This window comes from Orbicella franksi, chromosome 11, assembly GCF_964199315.1.
Source record: "Orbicella franksi chromosome 11, jaOrbFran1.1, whole genome shotgun sequence".
In the NCBI taxonomy this organism is placed as follows: domain Eukaryota; kingdom Metazoa; phylum Cnidaria; class Anthozoa; order Scleractinia; family Merulinidae; genus Orbicella; species Orbicella franksi.
The window spans coordinates 27,989,068-28,010,316 of record NC_138155.1 but is presented as its reverse complement, the minus strand read 5'-3'; the positions used below and the strand labels follow the sequence as shown (position 1 = coordinate 28,010,316).

At 38.2% G+C, this 21,249-nt stretch overlaps 1 protein-coding gene and 1 long non-coding RNA gene across 5 annotated transcripts; one reads left to right on the top strand and one right to left on the bottom strand.

Moving 5' to 3' along the window:
• Positions 1-566: 566 nt before the first annotated feature.
• LOC145460590 (ETS domain-containing protein Elk-4-like) lies at positions 567-20,821 on the bottom strand. 4 transcript variants are annotated; one of them, XM_081445453.1, is made up of 4 exons: positions 16,884-20,821; positions 8,735-8,877; positions 4,718-4,974; positions 569-3,959 (listed from the first exon to the last, which is right to left on the bottom strand). In XM_081445453.1, the coding sequence occupies exons 2-4, from the start codon at positions 8,748-8,750 to the stop codon at positions 3,549-3,551; spliced, it is 684 nt and encodes a 227-aa protein (XP_081301579.1). In that variant the 5' UTR covers positions 8,751-8,877; positions 16,884-20,821; the 3' UTR covers positions 569-3,548. The 4 variants fall into 4 exon arrangements, with proteins under 4 accessions (XP_081301578.1, XP_081301579.1, XP_081301580.1 ...); XM_081445454.1 differs by having other exon boundaries at positions 20,288-20,821; XM_081445455.1 differs by lacking the exon at positions 16,884-20,821 and adding an exon at positions 8,974-9,323.
• On the top strand, positions 15,024-15,565 carry LOC145460592 (uncharacterized). The gene is made up of 2 exons (XR_014039867.1): positions 15,024-15,110; positions 15,413-15,565. It is a non-coding gene; the product is annotated as an uncharacterized LOC145460592 (long non-coding RNA).
• Positions 20,822-21,249: the final 428 nt, after the last annotated feature.

Below are 21,249 nucleotides of genomic sequence, written 5' to 3'. Positions count from 1 at the left end.
ATTCTAAGAACGATCAGCCGTGGATTTCTCCTTACAATATTAATACATTACCACACATTTGGGTAGGGAGAGTTGAGCTGGCACTATCATATATACGTCAAAAAGACTTCGAAAGTCAAAAGTCCAGAAGCATACTTACATCAGTTTCAGTTGAAACGTAAAAATAATGGTTCATGCATTCATTTGTTAAAAAGTGCTATACTATTGCACTCAGGTTGTTGTTTAATATTATGAGGAACACATGCACGACATTGAAGATTTTGGACATACTTTTTCAAATTCTGTTCCCAGTTTTTGGAAAAATATCGTTAACTGCTAACTATGGTTTGTTTATCCTTCAGCTGTTTCAATTCCATTAAACGGCATTATAGTGATCAGCGGAATAAGCCCAGTCCGTGTAACTATAAAAAATTTAACGTTGCTTGGCAACGACCTCTGACGTTTCCACTCTGCTTACGTGTGTCGCAGAGTTCGTGGGAATAATTAGCAGAAAATTCAGGATAACTCAAATCTGACAGGTTATTTACACAGAATAAACAGAAAATTTACTCAAGCTGGCACAGCGTCAGCAAGACCTCGACTAAATTAGTTTTTTGGAAGAGCATCGACTCAGCTGGGAAAGAGAGACATAATGTCTGAACAAAGTGATCACTTAAAAAAAGTTGCATGCGATGGGGACTATTTCCGTGAGTTGTCGACCCACGCGTTCCACTAATGACGAGAGTCAGGTAAATAACATTATAAAATATTTAAAAATGGATTCATAATTACAATAAAATATAAAGCCATAATTAACAGGGACAGAAATTTTTAAAGTGCTAGAGTTTTAGTCGCATTATTTTCGGCAGAAAGCACTCGACGGCACAAAAAGGTTTTAGATGAATGAAGGTTTCACGAAATTCAATTATCTGGTCCAACTTAAATAAGAGCAGCGGGTTAGAAAGCCGTCTACACCTTGCTCAAAAGTTCATTTGTCAGTAATGAGTAAATAAAGCCAGGGTCTTGGCCACAAAGAGGCGATGTCCATGAAAAGTTATGACTGACGCAGTGTCTATGGTTAAATTCTCTTCCCAGGTTTTTTAAGTGTTATGATAACTATAAACAACAAAAGTGAAAAGAGGACTGAGGTAATTGTCTTGGCTTGTCTTTTAAAAGCTACGAACCTGAAAGCGTAAACCGTGTTTGGGAAAATTCAAAAATGCGATGCAAATATCTGAAAAGAAGTTTTAAAAGGCAACACACTCTGACGTCATCAACCTTTACGTCACAAGATAATCTGAAAGAACCTCACACAAATGAACAGCTGCAGTGCAAAACATCATGTTTTAATTAGTTTCCATTTGAAAGGAAAAAAAGAAAAAGAATGAATCTCGATCAAGCAGAAAAAGAGTATAACGTCAACGTTTCATGTGTGAAAATATTACCGTCAATGCGTGGGTTGTTGATGAAAAGGCTTCGTGTACCTTTCATGCTCTCGCAAAAAGCTGTATAGTATCAGTGTATTGTGAGCCTAACGCGGGAGCTCACATGAGTGAAATAAGACGTATGGTTTTTATAATAGTCAGAATTGGTTTTAGGGTTAATTAAGTGCAAGAGAGAAAAGAGAGAAATAGGTGAAGAGCTCACCTGACCTTCTTGGTCCGAAATGCAAAAGTGGGGAAGTAAACGCCGTCATGGGACCGCACAAAATGAATTTACCTTCTTCCTCCAAAACTGAACTTTACTTCAACATTAAAATGTGACGTGTTTTACATTAACTAGGACTTTAAAGTTAAATTAAATTCAGTTAAAAATAAAATCATTGAGTTTTTAAAAATACTTCCTTTATTATCTCTAGGTGACAATTTTCTTTAAATACATCGAATAATATATGTTTATTGCTAAAATGCTAAAATACATTCAATTCTACAAGGAAACACCTATTTAAGTGTCACTTCATTAAAAAACATACATTGAAAAAGGATCTGCCCGCACAAGAATATCAGCTAGTTTTAATCTTAAATCGAAATAATTTTTTTCAAAATACTTGGATACTTTAAATACGCTCATGAGCCCTAGGATTAATATATTACTAAAATGTTATTATGCGGCACTATACATCATAAGCATTTCAAAGATATAAAGGCTTCACCCTTCTATTTTGCGAGTAGTTTGACAGTGCTTCAAACTTGAACCGTGAAAGTCAAAAAAATCAATGGTAAAACGTGTTCTCTTTTCAAAATTTCCAGCTGTTAAAAATCCGTTGATCAGTTTCTGAAACGAAAACATGCTTCACAAAGCTGTAATATACAGAAAAAGAGGAAGAAAATGTTAATTGCTTGGTTATTTAGTCATTTATATTCTGGTCAAAGCATATAAGCCAATAAAAGCAAACCTATTTCTGCGGCACAATGCAGCCATTTAATTTTAGCTCAGCTCCCGTTTACACAGCTGCAAGCAACTAGCAGATTGCGTGCACACCAATCTTACGCCCCGTCCACACTACGCCGGGGAAATTTGAAAACGCAGCGTTATTTCTACGGTTAGGCCTACCGTCCACACTAATCCGATACGAAAACGGAGCTTCTCGAAGACGGTCTTCAAACCGTCATACATTGAGAATGGGTTTCCCGAAGGAATTTGAAAACGCCAGCTTTTTGAAAACGATGACGTCACGATAATCACGTGATTTCCCTGCCCGAGTTTTATTCAAACACAAATCCAAAATGACCGCTGATTGGTGCGTTTTTAATTTTCTCCGGATCTCCTGTGTTGACGCAAGCGATCTCATGAGCTAGGGAGGTGTCCGTCGACAAGATGCGGTAGTTAACAGGGCTTAATTATTATCATAAAACTGGTCACGAATTTTGTTATCTTTTTTTTCCCATATGAACTAAATGAATTTTAAATGAAAATGAAGTTCTGAATAATCAGCTAAAATTACACAAGAACACAACGTGTTAATCAATAATTAAAACTAGACAAAGCTTTAAAAGGTTACAAACAAATCGATTTAAATTTTGGAAAGTTTGTACAAAGATGCCGTCTAGCTACCAAGCTTAAAATAATCTTTGTTTGTTTTTGTTGGTTTACTTTTTTAGATGTAATCATTTATAATTTTCAAATACAAATACAGCAAAAAACAATTAAACATTTGAAATTATTCGTTAGCTCCATACACCATTTTAAGGAGTGACAGACTACACTAATCTATTCTTTGTTAGGCAGTTTGTTAAATAATATTTCTGAGATTGCATGATTTAATCAATATTATACACTTCTGCTTTCAATGGTAGTCAGGGAAGACATGTAAAAATCGTGAAAATAGCGTGACCTATTCATTTAAAATATCGTGAAAGGAACACAATCTACATTGTAAACATTTTACTGTATTTGGTGTGACACTTTTTAACTCGTAAATTGCAAATTGCGCATGCGCAACAAACGAGTTATTTATCATCAAACCCATCAGGCTGGCGTGACACATTACTTTGGTCTAGCTACAATATTTTTGGAAAACATAGGAACAAAATAGATAACAAGGAAATGAAGCTGAACTGAAATGCTCTTTATGCCAAAGCTTGGCCATCTGTAGAGACGGTCTTACGTGGTAGAGCTGAAGGGTGACCACACTTCATGATGACAGGCACTGAAATGTGCCTGACTCCGCGATTCACTCCATTACAATGACATCCGTTCGCAATGGGGGACACGTGAATGACATGCTGACTTCTGATTGGCTCTTGAGGAGTTTTGAACTCTGGGACGGTGGTGCTGTTGATGTAGCTTTGGTGAGATATCAATTGGAATGCTTCTTGTCTCCCAGAAAATGTTTCCTGTCTTCCAGAACTCGTTTCTTGTTTTTCTTTAGTTTGAACGTCGTTCTCTCTTTCTAAGATGCCGCTGTCGTAAAGGTTTTTTATCGGCTTGTAATTATACGGCAGATCAACAAATTTGTACACTAGCCGCTGACCACTGACCTGTCATTAAAATACAATGTGATATGTAAGATGCACCGCATCGTTGGTATCGGGTAGAATTTCATTTTTGACTGTCTGAAAGTAAGGATACCTACTGTCGGTTATTGAGCCCATTTAGTCTGAAATAGGGTAAAGGTTTGGTCTTAAAGAAGTACATGTTTTTCTCGTCTTGGATTTCGTTCGGCTTTTAGAGGATGGTAGGGTTTTTAAATAGTCAAAGTTTTTTTAAAGAAAGGAGATAAAGAACAAAGAGGGTAGCTATGGATGAACAAAGACACTTGAGGTTAACGTTTCTTTACTTATTTACTTCCCGGGCGGGAAGGACTCCCATATCAAAAGGTTGAGGATGCTCGTCGTCTCGCTTGGGGATATAAATCAATGATTCTGGTCTCACTTAGGATGTTGCTGACGAAACGCCACTATGTCGCTATTTTTAACTGCCAAAGTGTCTTTTAGGCTGCACTCGAAGACATAACACTAAAACAACGCACTTATTTCCGTTTTTAAGCTCGATTTCCACCGGTCTCTAGAGTCCGGTCTACTAGCGCGGGCTCCCTCCCTGAATAGCGGCAGATAATCGAGCCTATTCCGTTTTAAGTAGCATCAGTATAAAAGTAAATCTCGAGCCACGCCCAGGGTGGTCTCCGTCAGGGATTTAATTCAAATTTTCCGACGAGCATGATTCCGACCTTTCATATGGTTCTCCGGGCCCTCGGAGTTACTTCTTACAGTGGTTCCACTGAATTTCATTCACTTACTTTCTTTATAATATTCTTTTGATAGTAGTATCTGAGCGCTCGACTCAGCTTGTCATAATTCATTCCCGGGCGCTGTTTAAGCTCTCCCCAACGTTTGGCCACTTCTTCCTGATTACGAAGTTTGAACTCGCCTTTCTCTCGCTTTGTCCACATAATTAGAGACGAATAACGCTCATCAGCGAGAAGTTCAAGTAAAAATTCCCACAAATGAACAGCGCTGCGGGATATACCACGCTTCTTGGGGAAAGAATCCACGACTGCAATTTGAAAATAAAAAAAGATGTATTATTGCCTGCTATATAGCTCCGTGAGCAGGCAAGATGAACCAAATTCTGTGCTGTGCTATGAAGCCATCTTGACCGCTCGGGATTACCAGCCGTTTACTGTTGTGACTTGGTCTACAAACATGCAAATAGGGAATTTGCCCATATCCTGCAATCTTGGCCGAACAGACTCGTAGTCAATAAGCCACATTTCATACATGTTCGGCATAAAGCGCTGTTGTTAAGATTAGCCTGGACGGACGGCTGACCCCGGGGGCCATTACAAGTGTTGTGATACAAAGAAGTCAGAAATTAAAATTGACGAGAACATGACCGCAGAGCATGTGTGTGTTACAGTTCAAAATGCCCGCCAAAAAAGATGCGCGACGTAAACTTAATTTACGGTTTACAGTCGAAAAACAAGGTTTCAAAACTCCCCTCAACCTAGAGGAGCTTAGTCATTGCATTTTGGCCACGTGCAAAATCACCTTTAAATTGAATGAAACGTGAAATAGTATTTTACTGAGATAGAAAAACACCAAAGAGATAATAATAAACCATGTAGGAACAAGGATGGTCAAGGATAGAGAAAATTAACACGGATTACAAACGAAGAACTTGAAAAATTTAGGCTAAACTTTTCATGATACACAAAGAGTGACGTAGCTTCTTTAAAGGTAAATTCGGGGTTTCCTACGCAACTTGCTTATGATAACACTCGCGACTTGTTATGGTACCCAAGTCGTGTAATAATCAGGTCGCGTGTAAAAATCGCGCAACTGATCACACCTTCTAAATCGACCCTTAAGATGTATGACGCATTTGCATGCACAAGTATCCCCTCTACGTGTATTTAAACATTACTTCAGATTAGTATGACAGTAAGAGAGTTTAAAATAGATCCTTTTTAACATGAGTCACGTACTAACTATACACAGTGTTTTGTATATCTAAACCGAGGATCGACGAGTTAAGAAATTTTCTAATTCCTTAAAACAAGTTCCGTCGGTTTTCCTGCGGAAACTGACTCAGAAATAACTTGACTTTCACCTCTGTGATTTTGTTCGGATATTTATTAAGGTAGATACCGCTGTTCAGTAATTTTACGTGCGTGTTAAATCCACTCCGCTTAAAATAAACATGGACAGGATGTGAACGGCCTGCGCTTACTAAAAGAGTAAAACCACTTTCAATTTTTCGCAAAAGTAAACTTCAATTGCAAAACTTTTTTTCGCATTTAAATTTACGTATTTTACATTACGCGACAGTGGAAATCCACTTTAACTTCAAATACGGCATCCCAGAAAGCGCGTAGAGGTGAAGCTTATAATGTGAATATTCCAGCACAATAAAAGTGAGAAAATGAAATGAGAGGCAGTTTCGAAATCCTGATAGCACTGCGGAGATGTCCAGCGGTTGTACTACAATCATAGCGCTAAAAAGGCAATGTTTAATCTTTAACTTGAATAATTTAAAGATTAAAGATCTAAAAATTAGGAATAACCTTCTCCTTTCTCGTGCACCCATAGCGTAAAATAGTAGACATATGCTTATAAAACCGTAGTAAGAAACTATTTGTTGAAGGAAAAAAGTCAACAGATTTTAGTATCGGCGACGGTGGACTGTTGAGATCAAGCGATTGTTAAACATTTTCGTATCGTATGATTATTCCTTAAAATGAATGCTAATTCAAAACGTTCAAAGTTTTCTGTGCAATAATCACCTGAAGGAATTCTTCCTAATGTGGACGCCATATTCGCCTCCATTGAAACTGTGCTTCTGTAGTTTATGTACTAAACGGTTTTCGTTAAAAGAAATTCAGATCAGAAAGCACTCAAACATCTACGGAGCGATAAACCCGCTTTAAATTGATATGGAGAGGAAACAACATTAACGAAAATGACCGGTAGCAAGCGGCTTAAAAGGAAGTTAAACAAAAATATCAAGAGCTCACTTACTTCCCCCACGCACACATGCATCTGTCAGTGATGAATAAAGGAAAAACACGATTGACATGTCCGAGTTAGCTTCCTGACAACGTCGTAAATTTACCTGCGGAGTATTTTTTTTCTGCGCATTTTTAAAACGAAGCGGCAAAAGCACTATTTCTGTCCGGCGGCTGAGCTCTGTTGATATAGACACTTTATACAATAGTTATTTCACCTAAGTTTGTTTTTGTTCTGTTTGTATCAACATTAGTTAATCCAGCGTTAAAAAGCCACAGTAATGAACGTAGAAAAACACCGCGTTTGTCTGTTTGAAACGTGATGTGTTTTCAATGTCTTATTCAGAATGACGTCACTGAGCGGTTATTTATGCCTAAAATCTTCCGGGAAAATGATGAACAGTCTTGCGAATGCGCACTCAGTATAACCCGCGGGTAAATTTTTTCCTTTCAGTTTCTTTTTCCTTTTTCTGTCAACTACGAGTAACCAATTTACAGAAGTTAAGAATTATAGGAAAGAACCTTTATAGCTTTTCAATTTCATTAACCATTACTGCAAGAATTATTATCATTTGAGTAAAAAAGAACAATGTTTTTGCGCCAAAGTTTCCATGATATTCTGATGTTGTTGTCAGGAGAGACAAACGTGCGCCAGGCGGTGAGATGGTTAAACAGTTCTCGACATGACAGATCCACGCCAAACAAAAAGACAAACAAAAATAGAAACGGAAAGCGTCGTGATTCCAGTGTCATCAGTAAAGTCCGGCCATTAAAATACTCGTCAAAGACATTTAATAAGCAGGTGTGCTGGCTTTAATTTCCTGCAGGAACATTTGATACCACTCCATTGTTTATCCATGACGATGTCAACATAGAAAGATCTAAGCCAAGAATATAATACTAGTACGATCGCGGCGAAGTCCATTTTATCTTCCCGCGTCTTCTCTGATCGTAGGTGTTTTATATCAAATTATTCCGTTTTTATAGCTGAATATCAAAATAGAAGACATTTTAAGGGAACATATTATCAAAATTTTCGAGCAGCTGTTGCGTTTCGGAAAATCGTAGGTGACCTTTTTTACCGCACGCAAAACGGCAATTTCATCTCTCCGAAAATGACAGCCATCATGTTTTCTATATCAGGATTTTCAAAGCGAAAATTCTTTAAAAGAACTGGCCGGAGGAGAATAACGGCCTTTTGAACAAATATTTTACTCAAACGATCTTTTCGGTACCCTTGACAAAATCTATCGTTCTTCTTGCTCTTACACGTCTACAATCCCTAAACTTTCTCAAAGTCCTTCGTGGTGGTAGGACTGTCTTAGCGGGAAGGTCAAGCTTGCGCTCCTTAAAACCACGTTCTTGGTACTCTAGTTTTGAGCGTTCCAGTCATTTTTCGCTTTCTGAGCTCGGCTTTCGAAGTCTAATCGAGTCTACAGTAATTCCCAGCAAGAATGAGTATATGCTCGCTCTTTCTCTATTACGTGAGGAAAACCCAGCTTTTTTTTAATAGGAGTGTACACTGGATCGTAAATATGGAATATATGTGAAAGAAGACATTTATGAACTGATTTGTATTTAAAAGTCGAGTGGCAACGTACCAGTGTACAACAATAAAACAGTACAACTCTGTTGATTTTTTTTGTGTGTTTGTGAAAACCTTGAATCATGAAATAATCGAGCTTATCGGTTTGACCATCCACCCTTTTATGTAGGCTTAGACAAAATAGAGAGAGCTATATTCTGTTTTTACCTACTCCAGCTAAAACAGATTTTTGCATATCCTACGCAGCTTTATATATAACCTACCTCCGTTTAAAGCCATAAGAAACAAGCGTTCTGTTGTAAAATTTCCAACACAGAATTCTTCGTCAAGCGTGGATAGAAGATCGTTTTGTTTCTTTGCGGAGCTTGGGCAGGACTGCAATACAGTGTGACTCTAAAAATATTGGCTGAGAAAAAAGAAAATTATTGTTTTGCTTTTACTGAATTTCCTTCCATTAAGAAGGTCAAATTATCTAAGAGGGCTATTTCTTTCACCCACGTACTACTTCACTGCGTCGCAGTTTGTCAAATGCGGGGGCACACACGGCCAAGTTCTAACCCAAGAGTCCAGCATTTAACAAATTTGTCATTCACAGCACCGCAGTTGGATTTCTTGTCGCACTCCAGTTTTGTTTTCAAATAACTTGTGGAAACTGGATGATAACCCATGGGGAAATAGCAAACCAACGGAAATGCCGCTGGACGCTTCGAAATCACTGGTATGCATGAAACGCATTCAGCGATGACTTCTATTCTTAGCAAGTAGTGTTCAGAAAGCATAGTTTTACTTTGATTACAGGAAATGGAGTCATAATGGTTCAATGTTATAGCACGGCAGTTTATAAATGACAGAAATCAGGAACTCGTTACTTATAGCTGATAAAAAATGACGGACAAGAAGTCTATGAAGTGAATTATTGACCGGGACATCAACAAATCATCTTTAGTCATCCTTATCAAAACACTTGGTGCGACATAGAGTTGCTTTCTGTCGCGTGGAAACTACAAGGATTTGTAACAAAAAAAAAGCAGGCAAGCCGTGCCTTGACTCAATCTGAGAATAGGAAGATCGTTCAGAAGTGTAACAGCTCTCGTAAGCTTGTAATTCTATTTGTTGTCATAGTGTAGCAGCTGTCATTGTTTTGGGGTCAGGGGGCAATGGTTCTGTTGTTTGTTCTATTGTCTTCTCAAAGGGTATCGAGCCATTCATGTGACACCATGCGAGAGCTGCTACCCGATCCAAATAGTTGTAGTCGGACTTTGAGAAAGAGAGGAACTTGAATAAACATTTCCAGGTCACTTGATATTTGAAAAATTAAAAGCATTAGACTGCAGTCAATTCTTTTCTCGTCCCACCCATGAGTACACCCTCTTTAATTTCCTCCTTCGTGCATGGTCTTTGTGGATTCGATAAATTGATCTGAAAAAACACTAAGGCCCAGTTCAGACGTCGTGCTTTTGCCGTGCCGAACTAAATTCAGGAATTAAGTTCGACAAAAGCACAGCAGAAGCACGGCGTCTGAATCAAACTTTTGAATTAAGTTCGGCAAGCAATTAAGTTCGACAAGCTCTGCCGTGCTACACGACTCTGACACGGCAGTGATTCAAATGTCGTGCTTCTGCCGCGTTAAACAAAATTCATAAATTATATTAATGTATTTAGGCGAGATTGCGTTCCCACGGGGAGTTAGGAGGAGAATTGCTACGAGGCACCAGTGTATCCTGAATTTGGTTCGACTCTGGCACGACGTCTGAATCAGAGTTGTTTTCCTGCCCTGCTACAGTCAAGCCTAATTGCAATTTAGTTCGGCACGACAGAAGCACGACGTCTGAACTGGACCTAAGAAATGTAACATTATATTACGTCTCTTCACCCTAGGCGCTCATACTTATCGACAAGTTTACATTTCTTTTAAGAAATCCAAAGTCGTTAGTCTTGTACACGTTTAACCATGATTAGCTGGATTGGTCAACGAGGAGAGGCCAGACCAAGGGAAGCCTCTTCTGCCCCTGGTTGGGGGTGGAGCAAATTTCCCAAACTGTAAAACCTCCCTTGATGACAAAAACTCCTGGTTCGTTTTCGTTTTTAAGCGGATGCCAAGGCATCTTTTGTTGTGGAAGACAATAGGTGTTGTACTGGCCAATCAGTATCGTCTTTGATGGTTACGAAGCTTAACCAAACGTCTGGCATTGAAACGGAGTAGTTGAAGAGAAACAGTGTCTCAGCAAAAACAAAATGAGACAAATCAAACGTTTTAAAAAGAATTGACGATGAGAATAATAGGAAAGAAATCATAATAGTTATCAGATTCGATATAAGAAAAAACGGCACCGAGAAGCTAACCACTGGAGAGAGAAAACCTTTGATGAGAGCAACTAGATAAAGATTGAACGAGCGATAGGAAAATTATATAAGCAAGCTTAATGCAACACTGTTAAAGGCAAGTGCTTCAAGCCTTAACTATAAGGCTAATGTGAATAGGCTTTGTTGAATGAATTTTCTTCAGGAGATGATATAATCAATTAGCAAAATAGAATAAATAGATCATGACTGAATCCATCATTACACTACTGCTCTACAATTGCGTCTATGAAAAAATATATCAGTTTAGGTGCTATTAACAGTAGGTTCATCGCCTTGAATTGACATGCAAGTTAAATCTAAGTTAATATCGTATTGTAGTGTTCAGGAAAAACGTTCCTTAGCAAAAAATAAAATGATGTTTTGAATCTTGCATATCTTGGCTTGCCTTGATGCTAAACCAAGTACCCTCGAAATTATTCATCGATTATGATCGAGTTTAGCTTTGGTCCAGAGTTAAAACCAAGTTACCACAGCAGAAAGGGCGAATTTGAAATACGTTCGGAGTAGAAATTTCAACGATTAATTCTTCACTCTCGAAATCAGACCTACCTACGGTAGTGTGATAACTTACTTCCTGTGTAAGAAACAATACACTGAATAGTTGTGCGATCGATGTATAAAGGCACAGAGCGAGGTCCAAGCGAACTAGCACAGTTAAATTCACCCGCAGCTCGTTTAACTTGGGTTTAATGCCTGTCGGGCTTGATACTTAATTATGTTCCCCTAAATATCTGTGATTGCCAGAAAGAACGAAACGGTTTAGCTGAGACTGAGAACTTGATATCAAAACGTTACGAGCCGGAAAACAAAGAAAAAGAAATCTGCTTATATGGTGTTTTGTGTTTATTTTTATATGCCTGTGTTCACGTACACCTCTGTATGGAGGTGTTATTCGAAAGTGAAAGAAGATGTGAACAATAAAGTATTTTTTTTTTAAGAAGAAGAAGATCAGGATTATAAGAATATAGTTAAATATACAAATTTTACACCAGTAGCCATGATAAAAACGGAAGTCGACACCGTTGTATTTAGTGCCATGATTAAATTAGGTCTTGTTTATAGAGATGTAACTCTTGCTTTTTACCACTGACGTAAACTTTGATGTTAGTTCTGAAAATTTGACGGCTCACCAAAACAATATTCCCTACCAAACATTTCATCACTCTCCACGTGTCTGTTTTACCAACGTGTGTGGAAATTGAAAGGAGAAACAAGTAGTTATCCCTCGTACGAACTAGAGGTTAAGGGTTCCACCTATTTTTGGTGACAACAAAACCAAAACTTAAATTAAGGTTTCTTTCTTGTCGCCAACTGTAGTTACGAACAAAATTTAAGAATAGCTGAGGGTAATCACTAATGAAAATACATCAATAATGATGGCACCAAATTAATATTGATGGCACCAAAAATATTACCATGCTGAATTTATAATTTTTTTTTTTTTTCTGCAAGCGAATCGTTTAACGAAGGTTTGTTGTTATTTTAATCAGTCCTGATTTCTTGGAGAAGAACATAGGACGTAAAAGAGCCAAAAACAGGACGTTACAGACCTAAAAATCTCGTCCTTTGCCCAAAGAAAGCTACTCAAAATCAGTCAGGTTAGGTCAGAACGTAGGCTGATAATCTGAGAATGAAAAGAGCCAACAACCCCAGCCAGACCATGAAATGAAAACTTCAATATACGAAACACGTCATAAATATTTCGAGAACGGCATCGCCTAGGAGGGTTCAATGAAAGAAGAAGCCCATGAGGACCAAGAGCTAAGATCAAAGGCAGACCATGAAATGAAACCTTTAACAAAGATTTCAAAAACTATATCACCAAGCAGGTCTTAATAAAAGAGGGAGCACATAAACACCAAGAACAAAGATTAAAAGGCAGGCTCATGAAATGCAATCCTCATTAAGAAAACATTTCAGGAAATGTATCACCACGTCGACAACACAACCACAGTCACTAATGAAGATCATTACTACCAAGCAGGTTATGAATGCCAGTGAAAGCCTTAAATGAAAAAAAACTGCAAAATAAGGCAGCCCTTCTAGAAGAATTCTGAAATAAACAAATAGATGAAGGCAAGGAATTAACACCGCCAGGCAGGCCATAAAATGGAATCTTCGACGACAGAAATAAAGGAAAAAAAGCATAGATTCACACCACCACACAGGTTACTGACTGATACTCTCTGGGAAAAAGACAACCAAGAAAGACCAGAAACAAAGCACGATGTTTTAGGCAGCACTGCAAAGGAGGCCTCAACTAAACTTGCCATCCAGGCCACAAAATGGAATCCTTACCAAAAAGAACCAGAGAAGACCGAGGTCTAACATTGTCAGGCAAACCATGAAATGAAACTATTAGCTGTATCACCAAGACAGCCTTAAAATGAATTCCTCATTACAAGGTCATGGAATGCATTTAAACTTTAGTTTGAGACCAAGAACTAACATCTCCAGGCAACTGATGAAGGCCATCAACAATCCAGCTAAAAGGAAACAGATGAGCAGCAAGCACTAAAAGTCTCCAAACAGGCCACAAAATGGAATCCTTGAGGATCAGCCACTAACATCCCCAGGCAGACCATAAAAAGGAATCCTTACTGAAAAAAATACTAAACTGATGAAACGCTGACAAGGCACTAATATCTCCAGGCAGACTATTGAATGGAATCCTCACTAACAGGATCAGATGAACAGTAAGCATATCATTAAAAGTCTCCAAGCAGGCTACGAAATGGAATCCTTGAGGACCAGGCACTCTCTAGTAGACCATCAAAAGGTATCCTTACTGAAAACAAATACTAAAAAGAAAAAGATGTAGACCAGGCAATAATATCTCCAGGCAGACCATGAAGTGGAATCTTCACTAAAAGGAACCAAATGGAGCACAGGCATTAAGATTCTCCAGGCAGATCCAGATGGAATCCTTGAGGATCAGGCACTATAATCGCCACGCAGACCATTAAATGGAATCCTCACCTAAAGGAAACAGATTAGGAGCAAGCATTGACAATCTCCAGGCAGGCTACGTGATGGAATCCTTGAGAACCAGGCACTATTGTCTCCAGGTAGACCACGCAAAGTAATCCTTACTGAGAAAAATACTAAAATAGCAGATTTAGACAAACAAGGCACTAACATCTTCACGCAGACGATGACAAGGAATTCTTATGAGTGAGAAAGAGATGAGGAGTACCAGTGAAGCATTATCATGTCCAGCCAGACCAGAAACAGATGCAAGCCAAAAACCAATGTCACCAGGCAGACCATGAAATGGAGTTTCCAACAAATGAAGCAGATAAGATTAAAACTAACACTTACAACCACTATTAGGCAGACCACAAATTGAAATAAAAGAAACATACACCCACAAATACTCCTAAAAATAGGAACAGATACTACCAAGACCCTCGGTCATCGTACAAGCAAACAAATGGGAGGTTAAATGCAAAAGACAGAGTGACAACCGAGATGTGGCTTTCGGCAGACCGCAGAATGGCACTCTCAGGGGAAACGAAACAAAGGAACCGTCCAGGAAGGACCTAACAGTGCCAAGCAGGTCATGTAAAGAAATCTTCAGTGAAAGGAAGAAATGAAGACCAGAAGCTAAAATCACAGTAAAAGAAAGAGGTTAAATGCAATACTTGCTAAAATCACAGGGAAGACCATAAAATGAAAGCTCTCAACGAAAGAAAAAAGCTTGAGAGCAAGAAATAAGATCACCAGAGATACCATAAAAGACAATCCTCAGTGAAAAAAAATAACATGAAAACCAAACACTTACATCAGCCAGCTTATCATAGATGAAATGGAACCCTCAATGAAAAAATAAACTAGGTGGGTGAAGAACAAAATCAAACATCACCAGATGGAATAATTCGGACAACAGAAACATACGAAGACCAGAATCTAGTTCAACAGACACAACTTGAACACGAGTGAATCGAGTGCGATAATGGGTATTAATTTCACTTGGTTACCAAGACAACAGGCTCATTAGCTCACACGGCATTGATCAAACATGACGAACTTCTTTTCAAGACCGTAAGGTTGGTATTTTCCTTCGAAGGAAAGGAAATAGATGTCTACTTCAAGATGCATTACGATTAAAAAACATCACTTGTTGTGAAGGCCTCAACACTATAAAATGTGGACGCTATTAGTTCTGGAAGAGCCGTCAAAATGAACTTTTTCTTTCTAATTTTTGAGGATACGTACGCGGTGCGGAAGGTATCGGTGAATACTCCAACCGGATGGTGTACCAAGGCATGCACGGTAAGGCGTTGTAATAAATTTATTAAATTTTTTCTGCTTGATTCCGTTATTTTTATGCTTGTGCAATTGTTTCATCAATTCAATTTTTTTTTTTTGCGATTTATTTGGTTTTCGTCTTGAGTCGAATTTACGCTTTGAGGATAAATATATTTTAACACCCAAGTACCGTCCTAATAAATGAAGTTGTGCGCACCAGAGTCGTATTTTAAGCAAGCTTTGTACGCTACACAATAAAAAGTGACAACGCTAGTCCAGCACCTCATATTAAATATTAATCTCCTTGGTTGGTCTTTTTTCTTCAGTTTCTAACGGACGAGAAAAGACATTTCGATCTAATCTGAGAATATTACATGGTTTTCGAGAGGACTGAAGCAACGGCGAAGAGAATCTTTCAACACAGATCTTTAAACTGAAGGCTTCTCGACAAACCTTTCTTAATCGGTAAAGACTTACTATTTTGAAAAAAACGTAGAATCAGAACAACTTAATGTAATTGGAATGCAGTACTTTCTATTGATCGAAGCCTAAATATCCTCAGGTTGTGCCTCACTAATTCTTCTTTTCGGGTTTTAAATCACTAAATATCACTCTTCGTATTCATGTACGGCAATCTTCTGTTCAATTTACTTAATTGTTTTTGTTTGCTGTACGAATACGAAGTTACTACCAGATTACGCCATGCTGAGGAAGTTTCTGACGACAAATTTTCAGGTTCGAACAAATTTCTCACTGATCCGTAAGAAAAAATAAATGGCGTCAAAAAAGGTACTTCCTTTTCTGCTGACTCGCTCTGCCGGACATTATGCTCAAACTGATGTGCTTGTTTTCGTCAAGATCATTTGGAAGTGGAAATATTCGGCGTGAAGTATCTTGTCCAAAATTACGTGAACAGATTTTGATAAAGGCCGGACACCTTTGGGCTGATTTGGAGGAAATAGTCCAACGTGGAAGACGGCCGGTTGCATTGATCGACTATGAGTTGTTTTCGTAATTAATGAAGGATATTTACGACAGTACAATTTTATTTATTTTTGGCTTGCTGAGGCTCTGTTAGAAGGCATCGATTCTTAATATTCATTAGTTCTAAAGATCCTTTATTGATGATCTACTGTTAACAGATCTTTAGTTGTGCTCTGCAGTACTCAGTTTCGCAAAGCTAATTTCATTGCGACAACGAATGTATTGGATAGAATCACTCTGCCATACTAACATCTGTGTACTTCACATATTCTTCATGAAAATAAAAAGCTTTTGTACATAATTGTTATCAGATAATCTACAAATCAGTTTAAAGTATTTGTTGAAATGTGTTCACTGCGGAGTGAATATGACAAAAAGGACCGCTTGGCTGGAAATCTATAGCTATCAGGCAAGGCAGACAAATTGTCACACTGCGTAGAGTTTCTTTAAGCACTTTACCTTTCGTAGTGGAAAAATCGTACAATTTTGCGATCGTCAAAAAAGTACAGACGATATCGTGTGGATAGTTCAGTTGATTTGTCGGATGTCCGAGTATCTTTTAACAAAATCTACTCCAGAATGAAACAACGCCTTCGGAACTGAAGTAGCCTAAAAAAAGGGGGGAAGCAAAACCTACATTTCTTGAAATTATGTTAACTAGAATAATTATCAGATTTCTCTACGCTGTGTTAACTTAAACACATAAATACTGATTTAAGACGAAGCTTTCTTATAAACAAAATAGTACATGCGAACAAACTAGAGTCAACTTTCTTCAAGCAGGAAGTAGACTGCAAATGCATTGTTGCTTACCAGAAATTTGTCCTCCGAATAACTTTACCTGAAGAGAGCCTTTTTTGACGTGTAAACCTGAACACAGGGATAAACGAACTAAATGTTTTCTGTCTGTTTCACGCGGTTACAAACAAAATGACGACTTCCTCCTTTGCTCGAAGCTATAATGATCACTTTCTGTCTTATATTGACCTCATGTAAGCGATGACCTGAATGGAACAACACGTAGTACTACTTATTCAGACATACAGTTTCATTTCCTTATGTATTCCTTCGCTAAAAAAAGACAAAATTTGTAAATTTATTCAGAAAACACCTGCAAGACGATGGCAGTTCCTCCTTTTCGCCCTCACCATGCCACTTACTCATAGTACGCCATACATTTCCGAGTTGATGTGATAACCGAGAACGCAAACTGATTTCCGGGTTTCTGATATTTGAACATCGACGTTTCGTTCCTCTTCAACAGTACTTGTATGAGTTACGTTCTTTACTGCTATCATTGCTCTCAATTTTGTGAAATAACGAGGAAATTATAGGAAAACCTTGAAAAAAAAAGGCAAAAAGGATGACGCTTTTCTTCTCAGCTGGTCAGCTAAACTAGTGAAGAACATTCACTTCCGGGGTTTTTCTATTTTTTTTTTTTTTTTTCCAAAACGTTCCACAAATTTCCTGATTTTCCGGTTAAAAAAGGCATCTGAACAAAGTTAATTAATCGAACATTAGTAGGTGCTGAAAATTCTGAATAAAAATGATTTTATTTTGTTGAAGGATTTTGCATATCCCCATTTCTTCTGCTTACATTATTCTCCACCCTTTCCTACTCCTTTGTTAACTGATAGCACGTTGCAACAAACACGTTACTTGCGAAATCTTCTGCTGTTTCCTCAACTAAGCTTCAGTTCATAATTTTGTTTTCACTCCCTCCAGCTAATAAAAGATCGGCTCGGACTCATCAAGTTCAAGGCCATTAGTTCGTTGTCGATGCAGTTCGTCGTTGTATGTTCGTTTTGCGGTGTAAGCAACAGAGTGTGAAAATTCAGATGATATATAGTTATGTTATAGACTGTTTTATACAACCGCACAGTGAAAAGAGGAGTAAAAAAGTAATAGAACTGTGCGTAAAGCTGGAGAGATAGAATACGCTGCATCTTCAACGCGTCATTGGAACACAATCGAATGGTTCCCTCAGGTTTTCCGCGCATACTCCCTCTTGCTCATGCGCAGTGAGTCTCTCTGATAGCCGTAGGAATTAATTACACAATAGTATAATTTCTTGACTATCAGCGACTGAAATTAGTGACGAGTTCACAAGCGTTAACATATTGGCCAAGAAACGTAGGACACAGGGCAGTTTATAATTATCAAATTTAACTTCAAATTTCCTTTTACAGCCAATTTTAACAGAAACTGGGTCCATATGCGCAAATTTGATTTAAGACAAGAAAAACTACTTTCAATTTAATGTGAGCTTATTATGTTTGTCGACGCTTTGTTCTATAGGCAAAAATGTAGTCAGTCAAATCCATGCGTCTTTATTAAATGGGCTGTGACCGTGCCCTCCATACTTCTCCAAAGTTCACAAAGAGTCAGTATTATCCAGTATTATTTGAGGGTACTACCAGAAGGTGGAAGACCCAGATTTTAAACACCTTCTGACTGGAACTTTTCAGTTCTTGGCTCGATAACCCTTTTCTATAAGCTTAGAGCTAGAGCGCGGGGAACCAGCCCTCCCTCCTCGTGGCAATTACAGGCCCTCCCTGTCCATCAAACTAGTCATATCCAAGAATCGGGAAACTCGCCGAGTAATACCATCACACCTTTACTCATCCGTGAATCACAAGAGTTTAACCGAGCGCAAGCAAGGTCCCAAACTTTGGGTGCGTTCCTTTGGGGTGATCTGGATCAGGATTAGTGATCCAAGATCACACCGATCATGGTGCATTAAAGGAACCGACGAACCCACTCTGGTCACGGATTCATCGGTTCCTTTGATGCATCATGATTCGAGTGATGTTGGATCCCTGATCCTGATCCAGATCACCCCAAAGGAACGCACCCTTTGATGTGAATTTGTTAAAGTCGTACCCAGTCTATTTAAAGGGTTCCAGCGGGTGATCTACATGTAATTCACAGACCTTCTAGCATTGATTCAAAGACATAAGCCTATGCAGTCAGTGAGTAATATTGATTTTTAAGATTAGAATTTCCGGCAGGGGTTAAAATGCTACATGTAACACTTACGACTGAGACGTAAGAAGCGAACATGTTACGTTTTTCCGGAACACATTCTGGCTTTCACATTACTTAAATTATTAGTGACTCCTCAACTCTCCAAGCTGCGGTCAAATACAGTCGAGACCTTCGAATATCAGAAGCCCGTAATTTTGCTCTCCCTTTCTCTCTTATATTCCCATCGCGATTTCACCTTTAGTCGTCATTAAATGAAATGATGGTCCATGTCAGCTTTAAGCTCCTGTCTCCGTCTATAAACGTTCCTACCACACTCAGATTAGGCGCATTGATCGTGGAAGAAAATAAAATTCACTACTTAAAATTCAACTACAATTTTAACTCTTGTATTTATTAAACTCAAGTGGGACGGCTCTTCTATAAAGTAAGTTTTACAAAAGAGCTACACTTTATATTATACCGGATGTGCGCAGAAGAAAAGTAAGAAAAAAATGTTCCTATTCAAAATAAATAGCAGCACGAAAGAAATTTATTATATAATAAAAACGATATTTGTATTTTACGATGCGATTTGTTCTAGGGTAATGCTCATTACAAATTATGGCCATGCGGGTTCTAATAGTCAGTTCTTTCATTTTGCTTTTCTAAGAAGAAGATCACATGGAGGTCATTATTATACAAAGTGACCTCTTAGGCTCCCGTCAGAACTGCAGACAACGTGACAAAATTTAGAATATAATTTAGCATTTCTCTTAAACTGTGCCTTTATCTGAGCGTGTCGAACTCTTGAAAAATAAGTTCATTCTTCAACCCTCAGAAAATGAATAAAAGGGCTGAGGAATCATCTCATTACTGAGGGATATCGAGTCATTGTTAATCTATTTTTATGTATTTGATAACATAAGGTTATTGTTATGCAAGCAGTAGAAAATTGAACTGTACCGAATTGAAGAGTTTTACCATTGATGTTCAGGAATTTCCCTAGAGCGCCAATTCCTCGGATTCGAAACCCGTGGAGCTGATGATGGGGCGACTTGTTTCACTTTAAAATGTCTGAAGTCTATTCTTGGGAAATAATTTGCAATCACGGCATAATATGATTTACATGTCGTGACAAGAATCAAATGTAACGATAACCCATTCGATCAGCATTCCCTTTTACTAATAACTGCATCAGGTTATTTGTGCAGCAAGAAATTCGCAGAACTGTATAAATGCAATCTACTTACCGTTTGATCTCTAAATCGCACAGGTTTCATTAGAGGCGAAACTACTGAACCGGCAACTCGCCGAAGAGTGCACGTCTGTTATCTTCGGCGTACTTCCGTCTTTGATCACGTGATTAACCGAGAAAAGCCGGAAGTTTGTGATTTGCGGTAGCTGTAGGAACAATTTATTCAACGACAAGCGAAGGAATATTTTTGTGATGTGCGAAAGCCGCACTTTTGTGTTGTTTTGGTAAGGTATGATGCTCTGTGATTTACAGGACGTAGTCCTATCCCAACATTTCCTTATTTGCTGAAGCTATTATTAGCGGCACGTAGACATCAACGTTAAATCAATTGATTGGTCGACTATAATCACGATGACACGACACAAACAATAGTCTACTTCCAGTCTATTTAAACGCGATTTTGAGTACTCACAAGGCTCATAAATAACTGTTGAAGTGGCATTCTATTGCTTTGTTTTACCTCTTTAACTCAGACTGACTCAGTGATATCAAATTGAATTCTTAATGAACCGATTTTTAATTTCCTAATGACTCAGCACGCCGAGATTAATTTTCGGTTTCTCCTGAGATCAGTTGTAAGCTAACAAAAATAGTTGATATTTATTCCAGTTTACTGTCCAAGCCTGAGGTAACCATAGTTTCATTTGCACTTTGCACTATGAAGGTGTAAAAATTATTGTCGTAAAATTTTTTCAGGAAAAATTAAAAGTGATTGTTAGCCACGAATGGGTCGGCATCAATGGTCTTAAAACAAATGAGGTGAACATCAAATTTTACGACAAAACAGCGAAATGTAGTCAAGCAGGCATAACAAGAGGTTGAAACAAATCATTGATCATTATTAGGAATTGATAAACGATAAAATTCTCAGAGCTAACAATGAAAACGTATGTACATAGTAATAAGCATAATTTATATGTTAAACGTGGGATTGAGAGGTTTTCAAGAATCTATTGT